Source organism: Petromyzon marinus, chromosome 39, assembly GCF_048934315.1.
Source record: "Petromyzon marinus isolate PM22_M1 ecotype Great Lakes invasive population chromosome 39, UKy_Petmar_22M1.pri1.0, whole genome shotgun sequence".
In the NCBI taxonomy this organism is placed as follows: domain Eukaryota; kingdom Metazoa; phylum Chordata; class Hyperoartia; order Petromyzontiformes; family Petromyzontidae; genus Petromyzon; species Petromyzon marinus.
The window spans coordinates 3853645-3877269 of record NC_133705.1 but is presented as its reverse complement, the minus strand read 5'-3'; the positions used below and the strand labels follow the sequence as shown (position 1 = coordinate 3877269).

Below are 23625 nucleotides of genomic sequence, written 5' to 3'. Positions count from 1 at the left end.
CCACTCACTCACCCACCCGCCTCTCCCTCATTTACCCGCCCGCCTCTCACTCACTCACCCGCTCGCCCTTCACTCACGCACCCACCCACCCGCCTCTCACTCACTCACCCACCTCTCACTCACTCACCCACCCCTCCCTCACTCACCCACCCACCCACCAGCCGCTCACTCACCCAACCACCCACCCGCCACTCACTCACCCACCCACCCGCCACTCACTCACCCACCCACCCGCCTCTCCCTCATTTACCCGCTTGCCTCTCACTCACTCACCCGCTCGCCCCTCACTCACCCACCCACCCGCCTCTCCCTCATTTACCCGCCCACCTCTCACTCACTCACCCGCTCGCCCCTCACTCACCCGCCCGCCCGCCCCTCACTCACTCACTCACCCACCTGCCTCTCACTCACTCACTCACCCACCCGCCTCTCACTCACTCACTCACCCGCCTCTTACTCACTCACCCGCCTCTCACTCACTCACCCGCCTCACACTCGCTCAACCGCCCCTCACTCACTCGCCTCTCACTCACTCACCCGCCTCTCACTCACTCACTCACCCGCCTCTCACTCACCCACCCGCCTCTCACTCGCCCACCCACCCCTCCCTCACTCACCCACCCACCCACCTCTCCCTCACTCACTCACCCGCCCGCCAGCCTCTCACTCACCCACTCGCCTGTCACTTACTCACTCACCCACCCACCCGTTTCTCACTCACCCGCCTCTCACTCAGTCACCCGCCTCTCACTCGCTCACACACCCGCCTCTCACTCGCCCACCCACCCGCTCTCACTCGCCCACCCACCCACCCGCCTCTCACTCACCCACCCACCCGCCTCTCCCTCACTCACCCGCCCACCTCTCAGTCACCCACCCGCCTCTCACTCACCCGCCCACCAGCCTCTCACTCACTCACCCACTCGCCTCTCACTCACTCACCCACCCGCCTCTCACTCACTCAATCGCCTCTCACTCACTCACACACCCGCCTCTCACTCGCCTACCCACCCGCCTCTCACTCGCCCACCCACCCGCTTTCACTCGCCCACCCACCCCGCCCTCACTCACTCACTCACCCGCCCACCAGCCTCTCACTCACTCACCCACTCGCCTCTCACTCACTCACTCACCCACCCGCCTCTCACTCACTCACTCGCCTCTCACTCACTTACACACCCGCCTCTCCCTCACTCACTCACCCGCCTGCCAGCCTCTCACTCACTCACCCACTCGCCTCTCACTCACTCACCCACCCACCTGCTACTCACCCACCCACCCGCTTCTCACTCACCAGCCTCTCACTCATTCACCCGCCCCTCACTCACTCACCCACCCGCCCGCCTCTCCCTCACTCACCCGCCCGCCTCTCACTCACTCACCCGCCCGCCTCTCACTCACCCACCCACCCACCCGCCTCTCACTCACCCGACTCTCACTCATTCACCCGCCTCTCACTCACTCACTCACCTGCCCGCCTCTCACTCACTCACCTGCCCGCCTCTCACTCACCCGCCTCTCACTCACTTACCCACCTCTCTGCCTCTCACTCCCTCACCCACCTGTCTCTCACTCACTCACGTGCCTCTCACTCACTCACCCACCCGCCTCTCACTCACCCACGCGCCTCTCACTCACTCACCCACCCACCTCTCACCCACCTCTCACCCGCCTCTCACCCGCCTCTAACCCGCCTCTCACCCACCTCTCACCCACCTCTCACCCACCTCTCACCCACCTCTCACTCACCTCTCACTCACTCATGTTTCTGTGCATGTACACGTGTGTTTGCCCATACACGTTTGTACGAGTATGTATAGAAGATTTCCCTAAGAGTCTAGTGAAGGCTTTATGGGAAGTCTTTGTTTCTTGTGTGTGGAGACGAATACGTATGTGAGCAGGCAGGTATGTATACGAGGGGAGAGAAAGTGTAGCGGTTAGCGCGACGTGCCACGAACCTGGCGACCCGAGTTCGATTCCCGCTCATGGCCAAAACCAGTGACGATTATCTGAACCGGTCCTAGGCCTCCCCTAGGTCGACTCAGCCTCAAATGAGTACCTGGTGTGGTGTATAGTAAACATCGCCACGAGTGAGACAAAGGCATCCGGGCGTGGTGCTGGCCACCCACCCCCTCTTGTGCCATACTGGCATTAATAGGTGGTCACTAACAGCACTTGCGCCAACAGTCTGTGTAGGCTATACAGGGATATTTGTGCATGGTGTGTGTACACGTGCCTGCTTGCGTGTGCGTTGGATGTGTAGGTAGAGGCGCTGCCCCGTTCTGCGGTAGTGCCGCTCCACGTGCTCGCGGCCGAACCCCAAGAAGGAGTTGAGACACAAGTAGAGGCCACCCTCCATCTCCTACAGCATGGGGGAGAGGGGGCAGTCACGCGAAGTCATAGCAGGAGTCGTCAATGAAACGAACCTAATATTAAGTCTAGAATACTCCCAGAAATCCCCAATAACTTCAACAGGGAATCCTGGATCTCCATTAAAAGGAATAGGAAATCAAGTCGCTATTTTGACGACGGAATTGTACAGCACGCTTGGGAATCCTACAATCCACAAGGGGCCGTCCATAAATGACGTCACATGGCGTCACAAAGTCAGACCCCCCCCCCTCAAATATGATGTCACAAAGCTCTGCCCCTCCCCCCCAAAAAAATGCTTCAAACTATTGTCATTGTCGTGCGTACTTAATGTGCCACTGCACTCTGATGTTGTAGGAGAAAACATTTTTTAAAAAGTCTATTTAATTAAGTAGGACGTGTTGTCTATATTTAAAGTTGCGCATTTTGATCTGACGTCACATTTCTCAAACCCCCCCGCCCCCCGTCACACATCGTCACAAATGTCTGACCCTCGCCTAGGTGAATGACGTCATTTATGGATGGCCCCCAATGCCATACACCTGGTTAGAAATCCTAATCTATGGGTCGTGGGGTAGTGGGGACCACTACTGGTCAACCATGTAATGTATGCTGATGTTCTACTGATTGCTGCTCACTCAGAGGAGGAGTTGGAGGTGCTGCTGCTGAACCTGGAGTGTGCCATTAAGAGGTGGGGTCTTACCATCAGCCCCACCAAAACTAAGTACCTGCCTGAGTATTTTTTTGCCATCAAACACCCCACCCCCTCAACTCCCCATTGGTGATGGAGCAGTTGTGGAATGGAGAGTTTTCCATACCTGGGCAGCATGGTTATGACCAGCTCTGGTTCGAGCAGAGGTCTCACTCCGAATCAGTCAGGTGGCATTATCTTTCCATTGGTTGTGTAACACCGTGTGAGAGCCACCTGGTCTGTCGCTCCACAAGGAGCTTCGGGTCTTCTCGGCCAGTCATGTCCTCCCTTTTCTATACTTGTGAAACGTGGACCCCCTTAATGGAACATCTTCGCCGGTTAAAAACATTCAGGAGGGCCTGCCTACGATCCATCCTGAGTTTAACCAGGTTAAATTATTAGCTCACAAATCCTTGAAAGATCTGGACACATTCCTATTGGCGAGTTCCTCCGGCAGGCAAGGCTGCGTTGGCCAGGTCATGTAACCTGCTTGCCTAACTACTGCATGCACAAACAGCTTCGGTTTGGCCAGATAGAGGGGGTTAAACGGGCGTGTCACAGGCTGCAGAAGAGATGGATTGATGTGGTATGGAAGGATGTGGAGCTGAGTGGACTTTCTGAAGACTGGTACCAGCGGTGACAAGATCAGCCTCTATAGAGGCGGCTCGTGAAGGACGCTCCTGGTCAGTTGGAGGCAAATCGCCTTCCAACAAACAACTAAGAGCTGAGGAGCGACGTTCACAACGAGCAGAGCGCTGGGCGGCTAAAATGGAACACGTTGGCACAGTAAGGGGCAGCTTGTGCATCTGCTAGTCATGTCAGTCAGTCAGCCCATGACCTCCTGTCAGCGAGCCTTCGACACTTCGCATGGCTTCAAAGTGCACCTGGCCTGGCACAGGTGCAGTGGTGACGTCACTGTCAATTTGTGGCAAATGGCGGGTATCGTTGGTATTAATGTGATGCAGCATCGAGTTACTCCACTGCATACTCCCACCCATCGCTCCCCGTCTTCCTTCGTCTCTATCACTCCAACTCCCTTTTTTCTCTCCATCCATCTCCCCCATGTCCCTTCCACCAAATTAACCTTTTTCGCTCCCATAAGTCTTCCATTTACAGGGAGAAAGAGGCCTCGCTTATACATTCGTGACGATGTTGATCGCTTTGATGAGACGGGACTTTTTGCTCAATAATTACGGCGACATCCATCACTCCCCCCTCACCCCTGCGTCACTCCCCCCTGCGTCCCCCCCCCTCACCCCTGCGTCACTCCCCCCTCACCCCTGCGTCACTCCCCCCTCACCCCTGCGTCACTCCCCCCTCACCCCTGCGTCACTCCCCCCTCACCCCTGCGTCACTCCCCCCTCACCCCTGCGTCACTCCCCCCTCACCCCTGCGTCACTCCCCCCTGCGTCACTCCCCCCTGACCCCTGCGTCACTCCCCCCTCACCCCTGCGTCACTCCCCCCTGACCCCTGCGTCACTCACCCCTCACCCCTGCGTCACTCCCCCCTCACCCCTGCGTCACTCCCCCCTGACCCCTGCGTCGTCACTCCCTCCCCCTCCGACCACACCTCACTTGCATCGTAGCCCACGCGTCACTCGCCCCCACCCCTCGCCCGCGTCACTCCCCCACCCACGACGCGGTCGCGGGCTCGCCACTCACGGGACGAGGCGACTCGACGCCGGTGACAGCGATTGATGATGATGATTGTGGTGGTGATGATGTTGACAAGGTGATGATACCCCTGTTATGCTGACACATTGACGTAGCGAATGAGCGCTTCCTCGGGTGGATATGAGCACGTGTCACCGCGCGGCTCAAAGCGGCTTGATGAAGGCGACTGATGGGGAGGACGCAGTTGACAATGGTTAAAGATGGGGAGCAGCGCGCGGCTTCTCGCTCTCCGCGCCCTCTCCTCCCCCGCCGCCACTCACGGGGCTATGGAAGGAGTAGACGCACTCGTCCTTGTAGACGCGGTCCCCGGGGCGCGGGACGCGCACCGACGCCACCGCCGCTGCCACCAACTCCACCACGCGAGGGGGCGACGCCGCCATCGCCGCTGCTGCTGCTGCTGCCGCCGCCGCTCACAGGGAACCGGATCCTCGTGAATGAGGATCCGGTTCCATATGTGAGCTGGGATCCGGATCCCCCCCGACTGCCCCACACCCCTCCAACCCCCCACCCACTACATCGATCGAGACTCGCTGCGTCGCCTCGCGACACGGGAGCCAGAATCACCGCCGAGGCATTCGATTCGTGAACATCCCTCTGAACATACATACCTCTGAACATCCCTCTGAACATACATCCCTCTGAACATACATACCTCTGAACATCCCTCTGAACATACATCCCTCTGAACATCCCTCTGAACATACATCCCTCTGAACATCCCTCTGAACATACATCCCTCTGAACATCCCTCTGAACATACATCCCTCTGAACATCCCTCTGAATATACCTCTGAACATCCCTCTGAACATACCTCTGAACATCCCTCTGAACATACATCCCTCTGAACATCCCTCTGAACATACATCCCTCTGAACATCCCTCTGAATATACCTCTGAACATCCCTCTGAACATACCTTTGAACATCCCTCTGAACATCCCTTTGAACATACATACCTCTGAACATCCCTCTGAACATACATCCCTCTGAACATCCCTCTGAACATACATACCTCTGAACATCCCTCTGAATATACCTCTGAACATCCCTCTGAACATACCTCTGAACATCCCTCTGAACATCCCTTTGAACATACATACCTCTGAACATCCCTCTGAACATACATCCCTCTGAACATCCCTCTGAACATACATCCCTCTGAACATAAATACCTCTGAACATCCCTCTGAACATCCCTCTGAACATACATACCTCTGAACATCCCTCTGAACATCCCTCAGAACATACCTCTAAACATCCCTCTGAACATACATACCTCTGAACATCCCTCTGAACATCCCTCTGAACATACATCCCTCTGAACATCCCTCTGAACATCCCTCTGAACATACATACCTCTGAACATACATACCTCTGAACATACCTCTGAACATACCTCTGAACATCCCTCTGAACATACCTCTGAACATACCTCTGAATATACCTCTGAACATCCCTCTGAACATACATACCTCTGAACATCCCTCTGAACATACATACCTCTGAACATACATCCCTCTGAACATACATACCTCTGATCATACCTCTGAACATCCCTCTGCAAATCCAAGCGCCTCGTAGTACCAATGGCACGAGGCTGCCGATAGGCGGCAACGATGTCTGTAATGTGCCCAGACTGAGAGATGCGATGGTCCGTCTCACTGCTGTATCCTTCTCCTCTCACCGTGATCACTGTGATAATTGACGCTCTCTCAAACCGCGTACGGCGACGCACGCTTGGTAAGGCCGCAGCCAGAACCGGCGTTAACAATTATTGCCCAAACCTCTGTGGTCCTTGCGACGGAGGTGTAAGTCTCATCCACATCCACTCACGCGGTCTCTCCGGTTCTCAAAATACAGAGAATAAACTCAGCCGCAAAAATACATTTATCACCAAAACAACAACTAATTCCTAATTCTTAATGCCAAGATGTACACGGGCAGTACTCGACGAATGAACACCCGACTTACGAACACCCGCACTTACGAACCATCTTCCATTAATTATATATATTTGTAAACATTGCCTTAAAACGCGAATTTGCACCTTGCAAACTGAACCGTTGGAGCGATCGATCATCCTCCGAGATGGAATGAGTCAGCGTCGCGCGTGCAGTGAGTTTGTCCGCAAGTGTGAGAGAAGCTGAGTGAGTAGTGTGTGCGGGGAGCGGTAGAGTAGCGGTTAGCGAGCTGCGCTACAAACCCAGTGGAACCCGAGCTCGATTCCTGTTCACGGCCAACACCAGTCACAATTATCTGGATCGCTCCTCGGCCTCTTCCTAGGTCGATTCATTCTCAAATGAGTACCTGGTGCGGTGCGTAAAACATCGCCACAATTGAGGCGGGGGCGTGATGCTGCTGGCCACCCACACCCTTATGTTCCGACTTACGAACGGGTCCCACGAACTAATTGTGATCGTAAGTCGAGGACTTCCCTATATTTGTATTTCGTGACTTGCTTACCCTTTTCTTAATTTTGCACTCCTATTGTGTTTTTGTATTGTTTGTTATTTTAACTTGCTCACCCGCCCCAACTGGACATCTGTAAAAAAAAACAGCATCATAGTTCATTGTATTATTCCAATATTGATTTGAAGCTTTCGTGACTGCAGGAATCCATACTCTTTGGTTCTTTCGGTTAAGTCACGTAGATAGAAAAATAACATAATAGACCACGACGTTTCGATCGCAACACAAGCAATCGTCTTCAGGTGAAAAAATAGAGCAGGTGGACTGCTGAGGCAGGAAGAAATGTAGCGAGAGAGCTACTGCAACCAAAGGTTATAAAGGTTTGAGGTGGGTACAACCCAAGGGTAAGTGGTCAGGGCTAGAGATGGAATTTGCAAGTAAATGTAAGATCGCAGAGCCAGGCAAACCTCGGCAAATCCGAGGGTGGGGAAGGGCTGCCGTAATGGGTGAGATGGTGGGGGTGAAATTCAGAGAGCAGTCTGCCTGCTCTATTTGTTCACCTGAAGACGATTGCTTGTGTTGCGATCGAAACGTATGGATTCTTCCAGTCTGGATTCTTCCAGTCAAAATAAAGATCCTGATTCTGTATCAGGGCCACAAAGAAAATACGAAAAGAGCAATGTCTCACAACGTCCACCCTCCACGCCAGTCCACAGAGTTTCCGCTCTCGGTCCTTGTGGTTCCTTGTTCTGAAGAACACGAGTTTCTAGGGCACAGCTCATGCAGAAGAGGCCCTGAGTCCACGACAAACTCCACGCTGCGGCGAGGGCAAGGAACGCACCTTGTTACCAGCACACACGACTGAGAACCACCGGGTATTTATGCAGGTGGCTAAGAGCGCCTGACAACCTGAATCACCCATGAATATTCCCGGCCTGCCGTCTACCGTTACACCGAACATGTAAGCAAGCGATGAGTCACTTTATATTTATATTACTGAGACGCACCTTGTCCCCTGGTTCAAGGTAAATTGAGTTCAACTTGAAATCCTGGGGGCTCACGAAGCATTGTCCTCTGTGACGCCCTTACCATTTACCAGGATCACTGTCACTCTGACTCCCTATTTGTATGTCTCCGTGTGTCTCTATGTCTCTCTCTCTGTGCGTCTCATGCTTGATCCCTATCACTCTGTCTTTGTCTACACCAAGGCCGTAATTACAATATATTGGGGGGGGGGCATCCCCCCCCCCCCCCCCCCAATATTCAAATATGCTCAAAATGTCCCCCGCAATATATTGCTATAAAATAGATTTCTGTTTATATGATTGTGGTTATAGTTGTACGTTATGAATCCCTAATCTCTGCCATTACAAGCAATGAAGCAAGAAAAGGTAAAAAGAAAAAAAACAGAGCAATGTAATACAATACACTATTAGACATTATTGTAAAAAATACATAAAAAGTCCATCTTATGTGTTAGTTATTTTTATATTTTAGGCAGGAAATTCGTTTTCAAATGTAGATATTTTTCTGGGGGGGGACCAGACCCCCTGGAAGATTTGGTCCCCCCCAATGTTGACTCCATGGCTACGGCCTTGGTCTATACGGCGCTGTATATCACAATGTGTGTCACACTGTTTATCTGTGTCTGTCTCACTCTGTCCCTAAATATCTCTGTTTCTCACTATCTCCCTGTGTCTCTGTACGTGTCCGCCTGTCTCACTCGAACTTTGTATCTGTGTCAATGTCTCTTTCACTTGTTCTATTTTCTCTGGTCGTCGGTGAAGTTCGCTGACTCACTACTCTGGCGAGGAGTCCCACTGTGTTCGTACTCAGGTTCTTCCAGACTCTCCTTCCCCCGAGCCGCAGGAACATCCCTCTGAACATACATACCTCTGAACATACATACCTCTGAACATCCCTCTGAACATACCTCTGAACATACATACCTCTGAACATCCCTCTGAACATACATACCTCTGAACATCCCTCTGAACATCTCTCTGAACATACGTACCTCTGAACATCCCTCTGAACATCCCTCTGAACATACATACCTCTGAACATCCCTCTGAACATCCCTCTGAACATACATACCTCTGAACATACATACCTCTGAACATCCCTCTGAACATACATACTTTTGAACATCCCTCTGAATATACCTCTGGGTGGAAGGGGAGGTCAGGGGGCAGCGGAAGGACTAGCGGCCTATATTGGAATGTATGTGGGAGGAAACCGCAAACCCCGGAGAAAACCCAGGCGTGCGAGGGGTAACACTCAATCCCCGTGCAGATAGAGATGAACCCATCTCAACGTGGCTACGAGCCGGTTGATGGCAACCCAAGCCCACGTGTAAGGAGTGCGTGTGTGATCCATCACACGTGAAGGCGGTGCCTCCGCATCAGGGTGATATTGCATTGTCTCAGGCGGTCGTCCGCCTCTTCGCCACTCCCATGGTTACTGTTCCCGTGAACTTCACTCGTTGATTCCTCCACCCGCGTTGAGGCCTCGGTCTCTACCACATACAGTTTCATCTCATCCACGCTGCAGACCACCTCATGTATATGCTGCCTGCTTCCTCGCTCGTACTGCTCTACGTTGGAATTCCCTCCGGTCATCGCCCCTTTCCCCAAGTTCAGATAATGACGGTTCTCAACACAGGGAACGCGTTTACACACTTTATGCTACAACTTTGACGGTTTTGTTTGTTGCTGGCCTTTGACGTTCTCATTTTGTGGCCTGTGCTCATCAATTGAGTACTGTACAAACAAAATCGGGGCCAACATCGATGATTATCTCATTAACAGATCCCAACTGTCTCTACTCCACTCTCTGTGGGCGCCCCTGATGAACGATGGCCTCGATCCCACATTCACCACCCATCTGTGTGGGTGACTCCCAAGTGTTGCAGGGGCAGGGGCCCTCCCTGCAGGGCAGTTCACCAGCACGGCGCCAAGCCTGACTGCTGATGAGACACTGAATGTCGAAACCAGGCCAGAGTTTTGGTTGCGCTGAACCAACGCCGGCTACCAAGATTAGGCGCTCGCAGGAGGAGGCCGTGCGTGGCCGCTAGGTTGCAAAACAAAAAAAATCTTTCAAATGTTCCACGTGGTTGTGGACTCGCAGGGAACCTCTTGCCAACTCCACGAATCGATGTATTTAATGACTTACTAATGCTACGCGTTAAGCCCATCATTATTTCCGTTGCACCACACAAGGATCCGGATCCTGACCGCCACGCAATTGGGATCCGGTTCCCCCCACTGCGGCAAACCTCCCGGTTCTGCCGCTGCAGCGGGAATCGGCGTTCCCGGGACTATTTTTTTTACCTCATCGCGGAGGCCGTCTCACTTGCCGCCGCCTCTCACACGTGCAGCGTCACAAAACCGCTTCACCACTCCTACCCCCGCCCCGCCCCCCACAACTTCCCGTGGTTAATCCGTTGCCGCCTCTTGCGCCCCAAAACGAGTGACGAAAGCTTCCGGCCGCCATGTTGCTACGGGGAACAATGGGCGTGACGTCTCGCGCGGCCCATATCCCTGGACAAGATGGCCGCCGGAAACTGACGTAAAGGTGACATCATAATAACGATTGGGCGAATGGAGGAGGCCAAGCGACGCAGCAATCGTGCCCATTGCTTGCGAAACTCAGCCCCCCCCCGAAAGGAGGAACGTTGGTACTCCGGTCGACGTTTCGAGCAATGGCTCTTTCATAGCAGATTCTACGTATGATGGCCATGCGTTCAAGTGCAATGTCGAGGTCTGCTGGCCACGACTAGAGGGTTTCAGGCTTATACACTGACGTACAATGGCGATCGTGGTCCTGACACGTGGCGGCATGTGTAGCAGCGTGTGAGTTCTGCCTGAGTGTAAACTATGCGTGAGAATGTGTGAGAATGTGAGAATGAGCTGTGTGTGAGCTGCTGTTGGATATGAGCCTTTTCCAAAATTTATATTAACAATAATATCTGCCGAAATATATAATATATTTGTTAATAATAAAGATAAATAATGCATAAAACACACAAACCCAAAAGCACGCAAACACAGATGGAAATCGTAAAAAGGCCATAAAATATATAAATAATGATACACTCCCGGGCCAAAGAGAGGTTACGTTATCTGCGAATCACCAGATGGCCAGGGGACGATTTCACAAACAAACCGGTTCGATGGATACAGCCTTCCAGGGTCACCAAGAGGGGAGGGGAAGTTTACTCAAAAGCAGCCAGAGATAGAGGTACTCCCGGCCGCCTTTGTATCTCCCGCAGAGCGCGAGGAAGGAATTTCACGCCAGAGCAAAAAGATCGTTATCGCAAAAGCCATCTGCACATCCGACGCAGGCTTAATAATGGCCCCACCCCACAACCACGCCAGCGTAAGCCAGGCAAACGAGTTTTAAGTTAAAAGAAAATCGCAATACATCTATATGGTGATAAGACACACAGAATGACGAAAATAAATAAACTAAGAGCCAAGGTAACGGGGTGGATCAAACTAGTTGAATATAAAATCGAAATGATATTTGAGCGATGTCAACTCAAAGTATAGAGAGATAGAAACCCCGACCACCTTTGTCTCTCCCCGCAGCACGTGATAAGAACATGCATACTCGAGAGAACATCTTCACTTGGAAATAAATCAAATACTATGAATCACAAGCAGGATCATAACTGTGTATGATAAGATACCAACTGTGATGTGAAATGTTAAACTTTAAAAATCTTAACCATTTCTTTGTGCGTTGGAAACGTGTACGAAAAGGGGGGGGGGGAACCCGGGGGAACCCGCCCCTCTCTCTGGATGAACAGCGTCGACAGACGGACGCCTTCGAGATGAATCGAAGCATCTGTTTCCTTGATGGTTTATGGCTTGAGGAAGACCCGAACAGAACCATGTCATAAATGCCACACACACGCACACACACACACACAGACCACGCCCCCCCCCCCCCTTCACTGCACAGAGATAAGAATGTCTTTGAATATAACGATGTATATAACGATGTATCAACGAGCGTAGTTCAGAGTGAAAGGCAAAGTATCGATCGAAACTTTATTCCTACATCAAGTGCCAGCCATCCAGCAGCGGCATAGCGAAACGTCCAGCGCCAACAAACAAAGAGTCAACCAACCATCGGCCAAGCGTTGTGCCGACTCAGTCATCCAGCAGCGGAGAAAGAGCGCGGCCAGCAACGCCAAGCAAGAGCGTGCAGCAGCTCAGCCAGCAGTGGAGAGAAACTGCTGTCAGCGAACCAGCACGGGCGCGTTCGCGCATCTTCAAGGAGAGGGAACGCGCGCCACCAGCGTGCCATCAGCACCAGCATCAGCACCAGCGCGTGCCAACAGCGCGCCACCAGCGTGCCATCAGCACCAGCATCAGCACCAGCGCGTGCCACCAGCGTGCCAACAGCGTGCCACCAGCGCGCAACTTCGCGTCACCAGGGCTGAGAGGGAAGCGGCCCCGCACTCAACACCCATCGGCGCGACGACGGCGAGCGTCGTGCTGACTCATCCAGCCAGCGGTGGACAGAAACTGGCAGTCGTTCGTATGGCCTCCCCCCACACTCTCCCCCCTCCTCACTCCCCCACCGCTACACAACGAACAAACATTTTTTTTGACAAGGAATTTCAACCTAGGTGTTTGCTCAACGCAAGAAATCAACAACACTCCCATTAAACATACAAGACTCATGATAAATGCGTCAACTATTAGCTGATAACGAAAAACATTGCCACCCATTGAGTTGTGTTGATAAGATAATTAGAAGTATTTCAGTCGAACGCTTTAATTGCATAATCGTTTATGAATCAATGAACGAACATCGCCGTGGTACTGTGCTGAAGATTTCAAGCATAATAATTTCGCATATCAGAATGTGTTAAGGATTGGATACGAATTAAAGACCGAGTGCCGTGTTGTGTAACAATTCAAGTATACGAATCTGCATATTATAAGGTTAAGGTTTTGATAGAATAGTTTGCATGTTTTTAATCTCTCTCTCAACAACCGATCGATTGCGTTACGCGTCGGGAATTAACCACAGGTGCCGTTATCAAAGTGAAACAATGCAATCGTGATGGTCACCGCGTCAATGTTGTGTTAAAATCCCGAGATTGAGTTTTCATATTCTCCAAAAATTAAAGTTTAGCTAGAAAATAAAATTGATTAAAGCAGGTTTGTGTGTGATTCTACCTGAAATTCTGCATAATATTGTTCTGCGAATGAGATCTGAATCCTGGGAACCTATCATAAGCACACTAATCCATAACACACATAATTCATAATGTTCAATCGAGAGTAATCGTATCCTTATCGATAATACGGAATTAAATAACAAGTCGAGTTGACTCTCTCTCATGCACGCTCACAATACCTACACAACTGCATACGATTAATTGCGTTGTTCCAATTAATAACCAACCTTCGTCACCGAGGCTGGACCTAATTATCATAACGACCTGCATTATCATAACCATGCCCACGCGCATAAATTAAATCGATTATCCCTCTAATCAGCATAATTTATGCAGATAAATTATGCAAATTAATAATTTCATTCAATTTTAATTATTTTCATCAAATTTTCATAACCTACACATACAACACTGCGTGTGAGTGTGAGGGTGAGCCGTGTGTGAAGGTGAGCCGTGTGTGAGGGTGAGCCATGTGAGAGAGAGGTGATTATAATGCTTGTGTGTTGTAAGGGCCATTGTTAGTGGGTGGTATTTTTGTGGTTGCAGCAAATTGATTATCCAGTAGTGATTTGCTACTGTGGTGTAATGGTGTCGCTTATTTTGTGTTTTGGTGGTTGTGAGCATTTTCCCGGCGGGCGTAACTAGGTAAGGCCGTAGGCTTTCAGTTACCGAAACGGCCTCGTGCTTTACCGGGTAAGGTGAGCTTTACCCGGCGGGAAAAACTAGGTAAGACCGTAGGCTTGCAGTTACTGTAGCGGCCTAGTGCGTGTTCCGTCCACTGCTGCCCTGAGGGAGAGCCGCGCTCTCTCAACTGCTGCCCTGAGGGAGAGCCGTGCTCCGTCCACTGCTGCCCTGAGGGAGAGACGCGCTCTATTGTATATGTCGGTTATGAAAATTTTGATGAAAATAATAAAAATGAAATGAAATTTGGAAAATTGCGTAATTATTCGAAATTATGTTAAATGATGTAATTATGCACATAAATTATGCTAATTCGAGAGGTGATCATGTTAATCTATGCGAGTGTGTGTGATTATGCTAATGCGAGCCGTTATGATAATTAGGGGGTCGGGTTATCAATCGGGATCATACAATTAATCGTATGAAGTTATACCAGTGTGATGCGAGTATGCCAGAGTAAACTCCGCTTTATTGTTTAGGTCCGTATTAACGCTCGGCAATACAATTATTCTCGCTTTAACATTTACTGAGTGTATTAGTGTGTTTATGTCAGGTCTCCAAATTCAGATCTCAACGCCGAATACAGTTCTCATAAATAAGATTATTATGCATGAAACAGGAAGGAAACACACCAAACTTCTGTGTTTAAGCAATTTATTCTAAATGAAACCTTAACTCTAATATAACATGTGAACTCTCAATCTTGGAATTTTCAACACAGTATCGATACAGTAACCATCGACGATTGCGTTGTTTCACTTTGGTAACGACACATGTGATTAATTCCACCGCGTAACGCGAGCTCAGTTGGTGAGATTCGTATACTTGAAATTGGCCACACAGTACTGCGCTCATTCATGAATCCATATGCAACCCTCAATGCAAATTCTTATCACGTTGTTACTGGGTCTCAGAGTCATTGATTCTTATGCAGTGTAACACGAGGACGTGCGGCGATTATGAACGAAAGGTCCTTAAAAAATGTGCGACGATATTCATACGAAAAGGCAATCAAAACAGTTATTATTCCCAAAGGCACAAATATATGTCAATAGATTCATCATGCTCATTCATATGATTAAAAAAATGGCTTGGAGTAAAGGCGTGCGATGGTGTGCGTGCTCTCCCCTGAGCTTCTTAACTTAGGCCAACTTTAATTAATTGTGGATAGATCGCCTGATAAGGAAACTGGTTTGACACGCTATTCTCCCCCCCCCCCCCCCCCCCCCCCCCCCGTGAGCGTAGTTCCGTGGCGAAGGTGTCAAGGATTAATTCGTATTGATGAATCTATTGGTATTTTATGCGATTAGACATACAACCCAAACAAAGGAATTAAGAAGAAAGAAAATGTATTAATGTACTTATAAACAACGGATTGTTATCACCCGGTCTGCCGCGATACCTTCACGGTCACTGATTGTTCACGTATTTGATGATCAGGCTTCTTTGCTAATGACTCGTGTATGTTTTGAGTGATATGGATTATGTTGAGTAGGCCAGTGTTTGGAATTCATTATTTGCGTCAAGCAGACGCCAGGTTTGTCGTGTGGTGGGGGGCAGAGTGCGTCATACGTATGGTCGATTTCTTCTTTCACAGCAGTCGAGTTCGGCCCACACTGGGTGCTGAGTTGGCACAGTGCGCTGTAGGCGCGGCGTTCCGTCGGTAGATGGCGCTCTCAGCTCGTGTTGCGGCTGTTGAAGGTGCTCGCCGTTGGCCCTCTCTGGTGGCTGATGCTGGGATTCTCGTCAGCTTCTTCTGATGATGTTGAATTTGCACGGCATAGCATGTAGCTACGTAGCGAGTCTCGCCATTCTGGCGAGTTGTAGAAACTTCTTCTGCGTCGGTGGTGGCTGATCTTCTGATGGTCGTTGTCTTCTTCTGCTGGCTGATGATGAGCTGGTCTGCTGGTCGATGATCTTTTTTTTTGCTCACGGGCGGCTGGTCAGGCTCTATCCGCTGCTGGATAAGCAAAGTCGCACGCGCTCTCGCTGGCAGCTGGCACTCGATGTAGAATAAAAGTCTTTTAGCGATACTTCTTCTTTCGGCTCTGAACTCACACTCGGTAGCACCTCGCTACCCTGCGAGTCTCGCCATCCTTAGTTGACCGCGGGGCTCCTTGGAGCCAGCCGCCCACCGCCCTCTTCTGTAGCTCGCCGGGCTGACTGACTTGTTGACCTCGCTGTGCCTTGTTGAACTGGTCTGTCATGATGCTGGTTGAGCTGTTACATTCGAGAGAAAAAAATCTCCACTCTGCGCAGTGGGGGGGGGGGGGGGCGTGGCCTGTGTGTGTGCGTCCGTGTGTATGTCATCCCATCAATACATCTGCGTCCCTCCACTGATCACCGTCCTCTCCCCAAGGTATCCCTTCATCCGTGGGGTACAGATGGCTCCCTCTTTGCAACAACAAGCAATTTCCTCGCTCTGGTGTTAAATTCCTGTTCTCCCGCGCTGCGGGAAGACAAAGGTGGCCGGGAGGCTCTCTTCCTCTCTCTGACCTCGCAAGCCTGACCCGTCTGCCTCACCTCCTCTGGACAACCCCCGATTCAACACTGCAGAAATATTTCCTTTGATTTATGTTCCCAAGATTTGTGATTCAACAGTTCATCATTAGACGTTTCCTCCGATATTCCAAAGGGTTTATTCCTTTGCTCACACAGTCCGCACACAGGGATACGTGCCTTCCACTCTCGAGGTCAGAGATATACGTTTGTCCTCACTTCCTTGACTGCCCGAATTCACATTCCTTGGCCTTGTAAGGTTATGTAACGGCGAGATATGATGTAATATTAAGGTGCACAACGTCCGTGTTAATACTATGTATGCGAAGCAACACCCCGCCATGTGGATTGCAGCCTGGCCCCAGTAAGTGTGTGGACTCCCTATGATGTTGACTCATTGTTGCCAAGCTCTAAATTTTTAATGTTACCCCAATAGCAATGAAGGGGAAAATTGTTTGAATCTGTGTGCTGGCGTCCTATGTCTGCGGCTGACGGAAGTGGGGGGCGAACTCTCGGCTTGGAATTTCCCCTCCCCTCTTGGTGACCTTTGTGGCTGTGTTTCATCAAATAGGTTGTTTGTCTTTTGGCAAGCTGGAGATTTTTCAGATAGTTGCTAAACCCTCTTTGCCCCGGAGTTCATTGTTTATTTATTTATTTAAATGGACTTTTTACGATCTCCATCTGCTGTTTACTGGGATGAGGTAGCTTTCCGGTTTGAGGGTGCTATTATTTATTTATCGACTATTAAAAAATATATATCGGCAAATATTATTGATATTAATTGTGGAAAAAGGGCCGTATACAACACTATCCACTGCTGCCCTGAGGGAAAGCCGTGCTCTCTCCACTGCTGCCCTGAGGCAGAGCCGTGCCCCGTCCACTGCTGCCCGGAGGGAGCCCCGTGCTCTCTCCACTGCTGCCCTGTGGGAGAGCCGCGCTATCTCCACCGCTGCCGTGAGGGAGCCAGACTCTCTCTCTCTCCACTGCTGCCCTGAGGCAAAGTTGTGCTCCGTCCACTGCTGCCCTGAGGGAGAGCCGTGCTCCGTCTACTGCTGCCCTGAGAGAGAGTCACGCTCTCTCCACTGCTGTTGCCCCGAGATGTCGCGGGCGCTGCCCCAGAGCAAGGAGGCGCTGCTGCAGTCGTTTAACAAGCGGCTCAAGGCGGACGTGCGCTCCATCCTGGACAACTTCACGGAGATCGTCAAGACGGCCAAGGGTCGTGAATGAAGAGTCCCCTGTGTCGGCTTCAGTGGGGCCATCTGGTCGGGCAGCAGAGACACGAGAGGTGAAGAAACGACATTCCAGTCGTGGGTTGAGCTCAAGGAGGGCTAGCTCGAGCACCATCCTGCGGTGGGAAAGGAGGCGGTGCAAGCGGTTCAGCAGAGCCCACAACAGCCAAGAATCTGCTGTCTCTGTCTGGTGGGGGGGGGCTGTTCAACCCTAGCACATGGTTCGAGAAGCTGTGCATGTGTGAGTGCGGCAAGACGTTCTCTCGCGCTCGGCCTACAAGTATATATATTTTTTCTTTTCCACTTGTGTGTTAATCTGTGTGTACCCCGGATATTTTAAAGATGGCAATTCATACTGCTGTCCCTCCCGACCATATCTAGTGCCACACTCAACTCTACAAACGGCTACCCTCGTTACTTTGCGTCCATACTTGTTGCTCGATTTGCCACTACACCTGCAAATGAAACAGCTCATAGACATTTCGATTTAAAGCTTTCGTGACTGCAAGGATTCATTTTCTTTGGTTCTTTCGGTAAAGTCACGTAGAATGAGAATAAAATAATAAATTGATAAAATAAAATAACACAATAATATTCCCACGACGTTTCGGCCACAACACAAGCGGCCTTCATCAGGTGAAGGGACGAGACTGTCTGGAGGACAGCGCTGGAGTGAGAAAGCCACGCTCAGATCACGACCTTTAAGCCTCAATTTTAGCAACGGATAGCTACGGGTCTCACGTCGTGAGAATATTATTGTGTTATTTTATTTTATCAATTTATTATTTTATTCTCATTCTACGTGACTTTACCGAAAGAACCAAAGAAGCTCATAGACACTTCTACACTCCATCATTGTATCCTTTTAAACCCTATTTTTGTCCCATTACTTCACCAGCACTCCTTCCAAACTTCATTCTGCTCTTAAAAATAACACCATCTGCGAGCTGCTGCTATTCGTCCAAGGTTCGCTGCTCTTCATCCTTTCACAGAAAATACTTGTGCAAACTATAAATTCTACTTTTCTTATTACTGGGTGGTATTGAGCTTCATCCTGGCCCAAATGTAAAGAGCTCGTATAATTCTGTAGATTTTTCTGGCAGAAAAGGTGTTGGTGTGTGATTAAATTAAGTGATTAAATTAAGTCAACTAAAACTGGAAGTGTCAAATCTTGACCCGGACATTTTTTGCCTAACAGAAACATTTCTCACTCCTGCCGTCAATGACTTGCAGATTACGATTGACAACTACAAACTTTTTCGGCTTGACCGAGGATCTAAAGGAGGTGGAATTGCCATCTATGTTCGTAATACTATTGCATGTTCACCAGCTCACTCCTTGTATAAAAAATGTTGCTTTTAAGGTCTGGCTTTTCAGAATAACTCTCCCAAATAATCAACAGATATTAGAAGTGTGCTGCTATAGACCGCCTAGTGGGAAGGATGTTGCAGCTGCATCTGCACTAAGAGAGCTTTTTGGGGGCCTCCCTAAAGGTCAAATAGTTTTAGTGGGTGATCTAAATTGGAATTGGCTAAACCCGCCGGCTGTGGCCACACATTTTGCAGATGAATTTAACCTGTTTGAATTAATAAATATCCCCACAAGACCCAACCTAAAAACTCCGGGACAGTCATCTCTGCTTGACGTCCTATTTGACAAATGTCCCTCACAATTTCGCACTGACTGGTGTTCTGGGTAATAACCTTAGTGATCACTCCTTCATTTTTGGGGTGAGATCATCAGCCAGGCCCAAAGCCCCCCTAAATTGGTTCAGAAGCACTCTATGACATAGACACTTCAGCACTCAGGCATTTACTAATGATGTGCTTCACTCGGATATTGACAAGGTCTGTGATATCCCCAACCTGACTACGACTTGGGAGACCTTCAGGTACACGTTTCTCCAAATTCTTAACAAACATGCTCCGTTGGTTATATTTAAAACTAAAGGCAACCGCCCACCATGGTTTGAGCCTTTGATTACAAAGCTCATGAAAACTAGGGACAAGGCTTGGGCATGTGCTCAGAGGAATAGATGCGTCAAAAAAATACGGCATGCAAAAAATGCCTACTTTTCCTCCACTCTCCTGCAATCACATGGAAATGCCAGGATCTTTTGGAAAACAATCAAATGTATCGAAAAGGCATCCAAAACGTAAAATCTGCCCGTTGAGCTTAACCGAAATGGGGAATATTTTTCAGATCCCCAAAAAATAGTTGACAATTTTAACCTTCATTTTTCTGAAGCTAGTAATCTTTTTGATAATGTATTGGGAGTCACCCCTGTCCAAATATTAAACGAATTTAGTTTCCAGCCAATCCACAAAAGTAATGTTCTGAAACAACTGTTCTACCTCAAAGGGTCCTCCTCTACCAGAGCAGATAGTATTCCTGTCTTTGCTCTACTAACTGTTGGTCATCTAATATACAAACCTATAGCTCATATTTTCAACCTGTCCATCAAAGAAGCATCAGTTCCTCCAGAATGCAAACATTCCTATGTCCGTCCACTTCACAAAGGGGCCCTAAAGATGATCCAAATAACTACCGACCTTTCTCAATTTTGTCCCCATTGATGAAAATTTTTGAAAAAGTATTGAACTACCAAATTAGCAGTTTCCTGTCCACCAATAATCTACTACATCTAAAACAATCTGGGTTCCGAAAAAAATACAGCACCATATCTGCTGCATTAGACTCTCTGAATCAAATTTACAATAGCCTTGATAATAAGCAGTACTGTGCCTGTTTTTTTTTGACCTGTCCAAAGCTTTTGATACAATAGACCACAACACCCTGCTTAGTAAACTAAGTTGCCTCGGTTTTTCCAAAAACACAGTAAAATGATGAAAAAATTACCTCTTTTCTCACACCCAAACTGTATTCACAGATGGTTGGAGGTCAAACAGTGTTAAGCTAACAAAAAGGGTTCCACAGGGTTCCATCCTCGGCCCCCTCTTGTTCTCTCTTTATGTCAATGACTTGGGCTTTGATCTGGATCATTTCAGGGTAAATCTTTTGGCAGATGACACGATACTGATTACTGCTGGCCGCTCTCCGGATGACGTGATTTCTAAGCTCCAGGGTGATTTCAACAAACTAAAACATCAGCTAGTTGTTCTTAAACTAGTTCTGAATACCTCCAAAACCAAGGTGCTATGCTTCTCACCAGGACTAAAGCAGGAAGTAATTTTTCCTCAATAACATTCCTTAAAAAATTATCAAATAGAGCAAGTGAAGATCTATAAGTATCTTGGGGTCATCCTGGATTCAAAACTGAATTTAGAAGATCACATTGATTATATTGGTAAAATGACAAAAATAAAAAATGGTTTTCTGTATCGACACAAGCACTGCTTCCCCCCAATGTTCCGTTTGGAATTGATAAAAGCTACTATACTGCCTCTACTTGACTACTGTGACATCGTGTATAAATCAGCCCCAAGTACTGTACTGAAGAAGCTTGATTCCATCTATCACTCGGCCTTAAGATTTGCATTGAACTGCCAATATAGGACTCACCACTGTGATCTCTACATTGGGTCAAACTTAACATCTCTTAATGTTCGATGGCTTGTGCACCAGATCTTATTTATTCACGATGTACTTACAAAAAAATCCGCAGACTACCTGCTGGATCTCCTCTCTGTTTCAAAGAACAAATTTGACCTCAGGTCTTCGCTCATTTACCAGCTTCACATTCCCTATTGCCGTACACAAACTGGAGGAAGGGCCTTTGCTATTGATGCCCCCAGGGTCTGGAATGCTATTGCCAATAAACTGCAACTTGAATCGCTACCAATGAGATCTTCTCTCAAAACTGCTCTTGAGGAGTTGTACACCCCTAGCTGCCACTGCTATTCATTGGCGTAAAATAAAATAAAATGTTTTCGCTCCAGATGACGCTGCAAAGTATTATCTGTATTTTGATTTAGCGTGCGGATCTTAAAGGTGCATTGAAAAATTTGATACTCCGACTGATGCTTCTGTTGTTGTGGAGTAACTCATGCAGCCAGCTATGGCTCTAGGATTTGGTGTTACATGTTATTTATGTAGTTTATTGTAAAAGTTCGATCAAAGTCCCTATGATCACTGTTACGTTGCAATTATGGCTTTATTGTTTGGTGATTTCGAAAAGTTTTTTTGGTTTGGACATGTGTTTTATTGTAGTACGGAGTTAGACTGATGGCCTTAATCTAAGTTTTCTTGTGGTTGTTGTTGTTCGACTTGCTTCCCACTGGGATTTTTTGCACACAGCGTTGGTGTACGGTGCTTTTTTTTTCAGGAATATTCTTGCTGTTTTTTCATGGATTTTCTGTTTGCACAGTCACAGTCACTTTAAGATGTTTTTTTGTTCGTGTTTTTTTGTTTGTTGTGGTTGCACCCGATTCAAGAGCCGAATGGCTCACAGGGCTATACCAAAATAAAGAAACTGAAACTGAGGAGAGAGGGTTCGTGTACTCCTGCCTAATGTTCTCTGTCGAAGGAGCGCAGACTGCAGTGGTTTATTTTATATTGGTTTGTGTGGCTTGTCTCTAATTTCCCATTCATGCAGGAGGTGTGCAACATCGGCCTGTTGATGTTCTGATGCGGTTGTCAGTGCTGTCGCAGGACCCCCCCCCCCTGCGGTTTGTCACCGACGTGCCCGGGTAGCTGCGCGCCCTCTGATCTGTTGGCAAGCCAAGGGGGCTGTGGATGCGAGGGCCGGGACCCGACTCACCCCTTGTTCAAAGTGCTCGTCACGTCGCCCCAACCACGCATAATGAGTGGGACGCACACTCATTATCGCCGCGAGCCTTGTTCAGTGAATCTCCGCGACGAAATTTGGGCACTACCCACTGGGCCACGAGGTGGGGATGTTGCGCCAAGCTGAAGTTTCACTTTCTGGCGTGGCTGCCCGCATTTAAAACGCACCGCGCGCACTGCGCTGCAACGGGACAATGAATCCGCGACAGCATGGAACGATAAACTTCTCATGTTCATGCGCAGGGAAGCTAATCAGCGTCAATGGGCGACCTAATATGGGATTTTTCGATCAACAAATGATTAATTATATCCTGTTATAGCAATGTAACTCAGAGTGTTGATATAAGCCCACCCCCCCCCCGAGCAATGCACACGCACGCACACATAACCTACAGCCCTTCCTCACCTGACCGCTGCACGACTAACGTTACGAGCCAGTAGTGCGAAAGGAGTATCTTTCGGATCCGATGACCACTGTTGCGGTGCCTATGCCATGTCTTATTGCCCCTAATTACCTACGTGACTCCACTCGGGTTTAGCCCAGAAAGGGTGTGCGCTGTGTAACTGCAGGTTTATATGTTCAATATAGACGTCCAGCCCACTCTTTTTGGACCAAGTTTTGAAGAATTTCGAAAATGTTTTTTTCTAAAAAAATGTTTTGCACATCCAATTAGCCGCACTCTAATCCAGTGTTCTTCACTCATTTTCAGAAGGGGGCCACTTTCGCCGATAAGACAAAATCAGTGCAAGGGCCGCCACATATTTGAAAACATTGAGGGTTTGACAGCATGCTGTGGTGTTGTCACGTGTTGTGTATTGTCGGGGGCTGCACATCAGGGGACGCACTATAGGCCACCAGGGGCCGCCAGTGACCCGTGGGCCTTGCAATGAAGAACACTGCATGAATCTAATATGTATTACTGCACTTTTGTGGAAAACTGGGACCAATATCTAATAAAGTCCTTCCCTCTAAACATCTGGCAGTTTACCTGCATTGGTTCAAGCAAGACTGCTCATTACTCACTGAATGTCGAAACCGGTCCATATTACCTGTGTTGAACCAATTCTGCCGGTATTATCCACTTCCAACAGACCGTGCAAGCCAATGAGACGTGTGAAATTAGACG

General features: G+C 49.0%; 1 protein-coding gene across 2 annotated transcripts in view; it reads right to left on the bottom strand.

Moving 5' to 3' along the window:
• The window catches only part of LOC116950568 (ubiquitin carboxyl-terminal hydrolase 5-like), a 34939-nt gene extending 29766 nt beyond the window's left edge, over positions 1-5173 (bottom strand). For both annotated transcript variants that reach the window (XM_032968459.2, XM_032968460.2), the window contains exons 1-2: positions 4996-5173; positions 2237-2362 (exon numbers count right to left, since the gene is read on the bottom strand). In XM_032968459.2, the coding sequence (XP_032824350.1) occupies positions 2237-2362; positions 4996-5115 (246 nt within the window). In that variant the 5' untranslated portion in view covers positions 5116-5173. The remainder of the gene's footprint in view (positions 1-2236; positions 2363-4995) is intronic.
• Positions 5174-23625: the final 18452 nt, after the last annotated feature.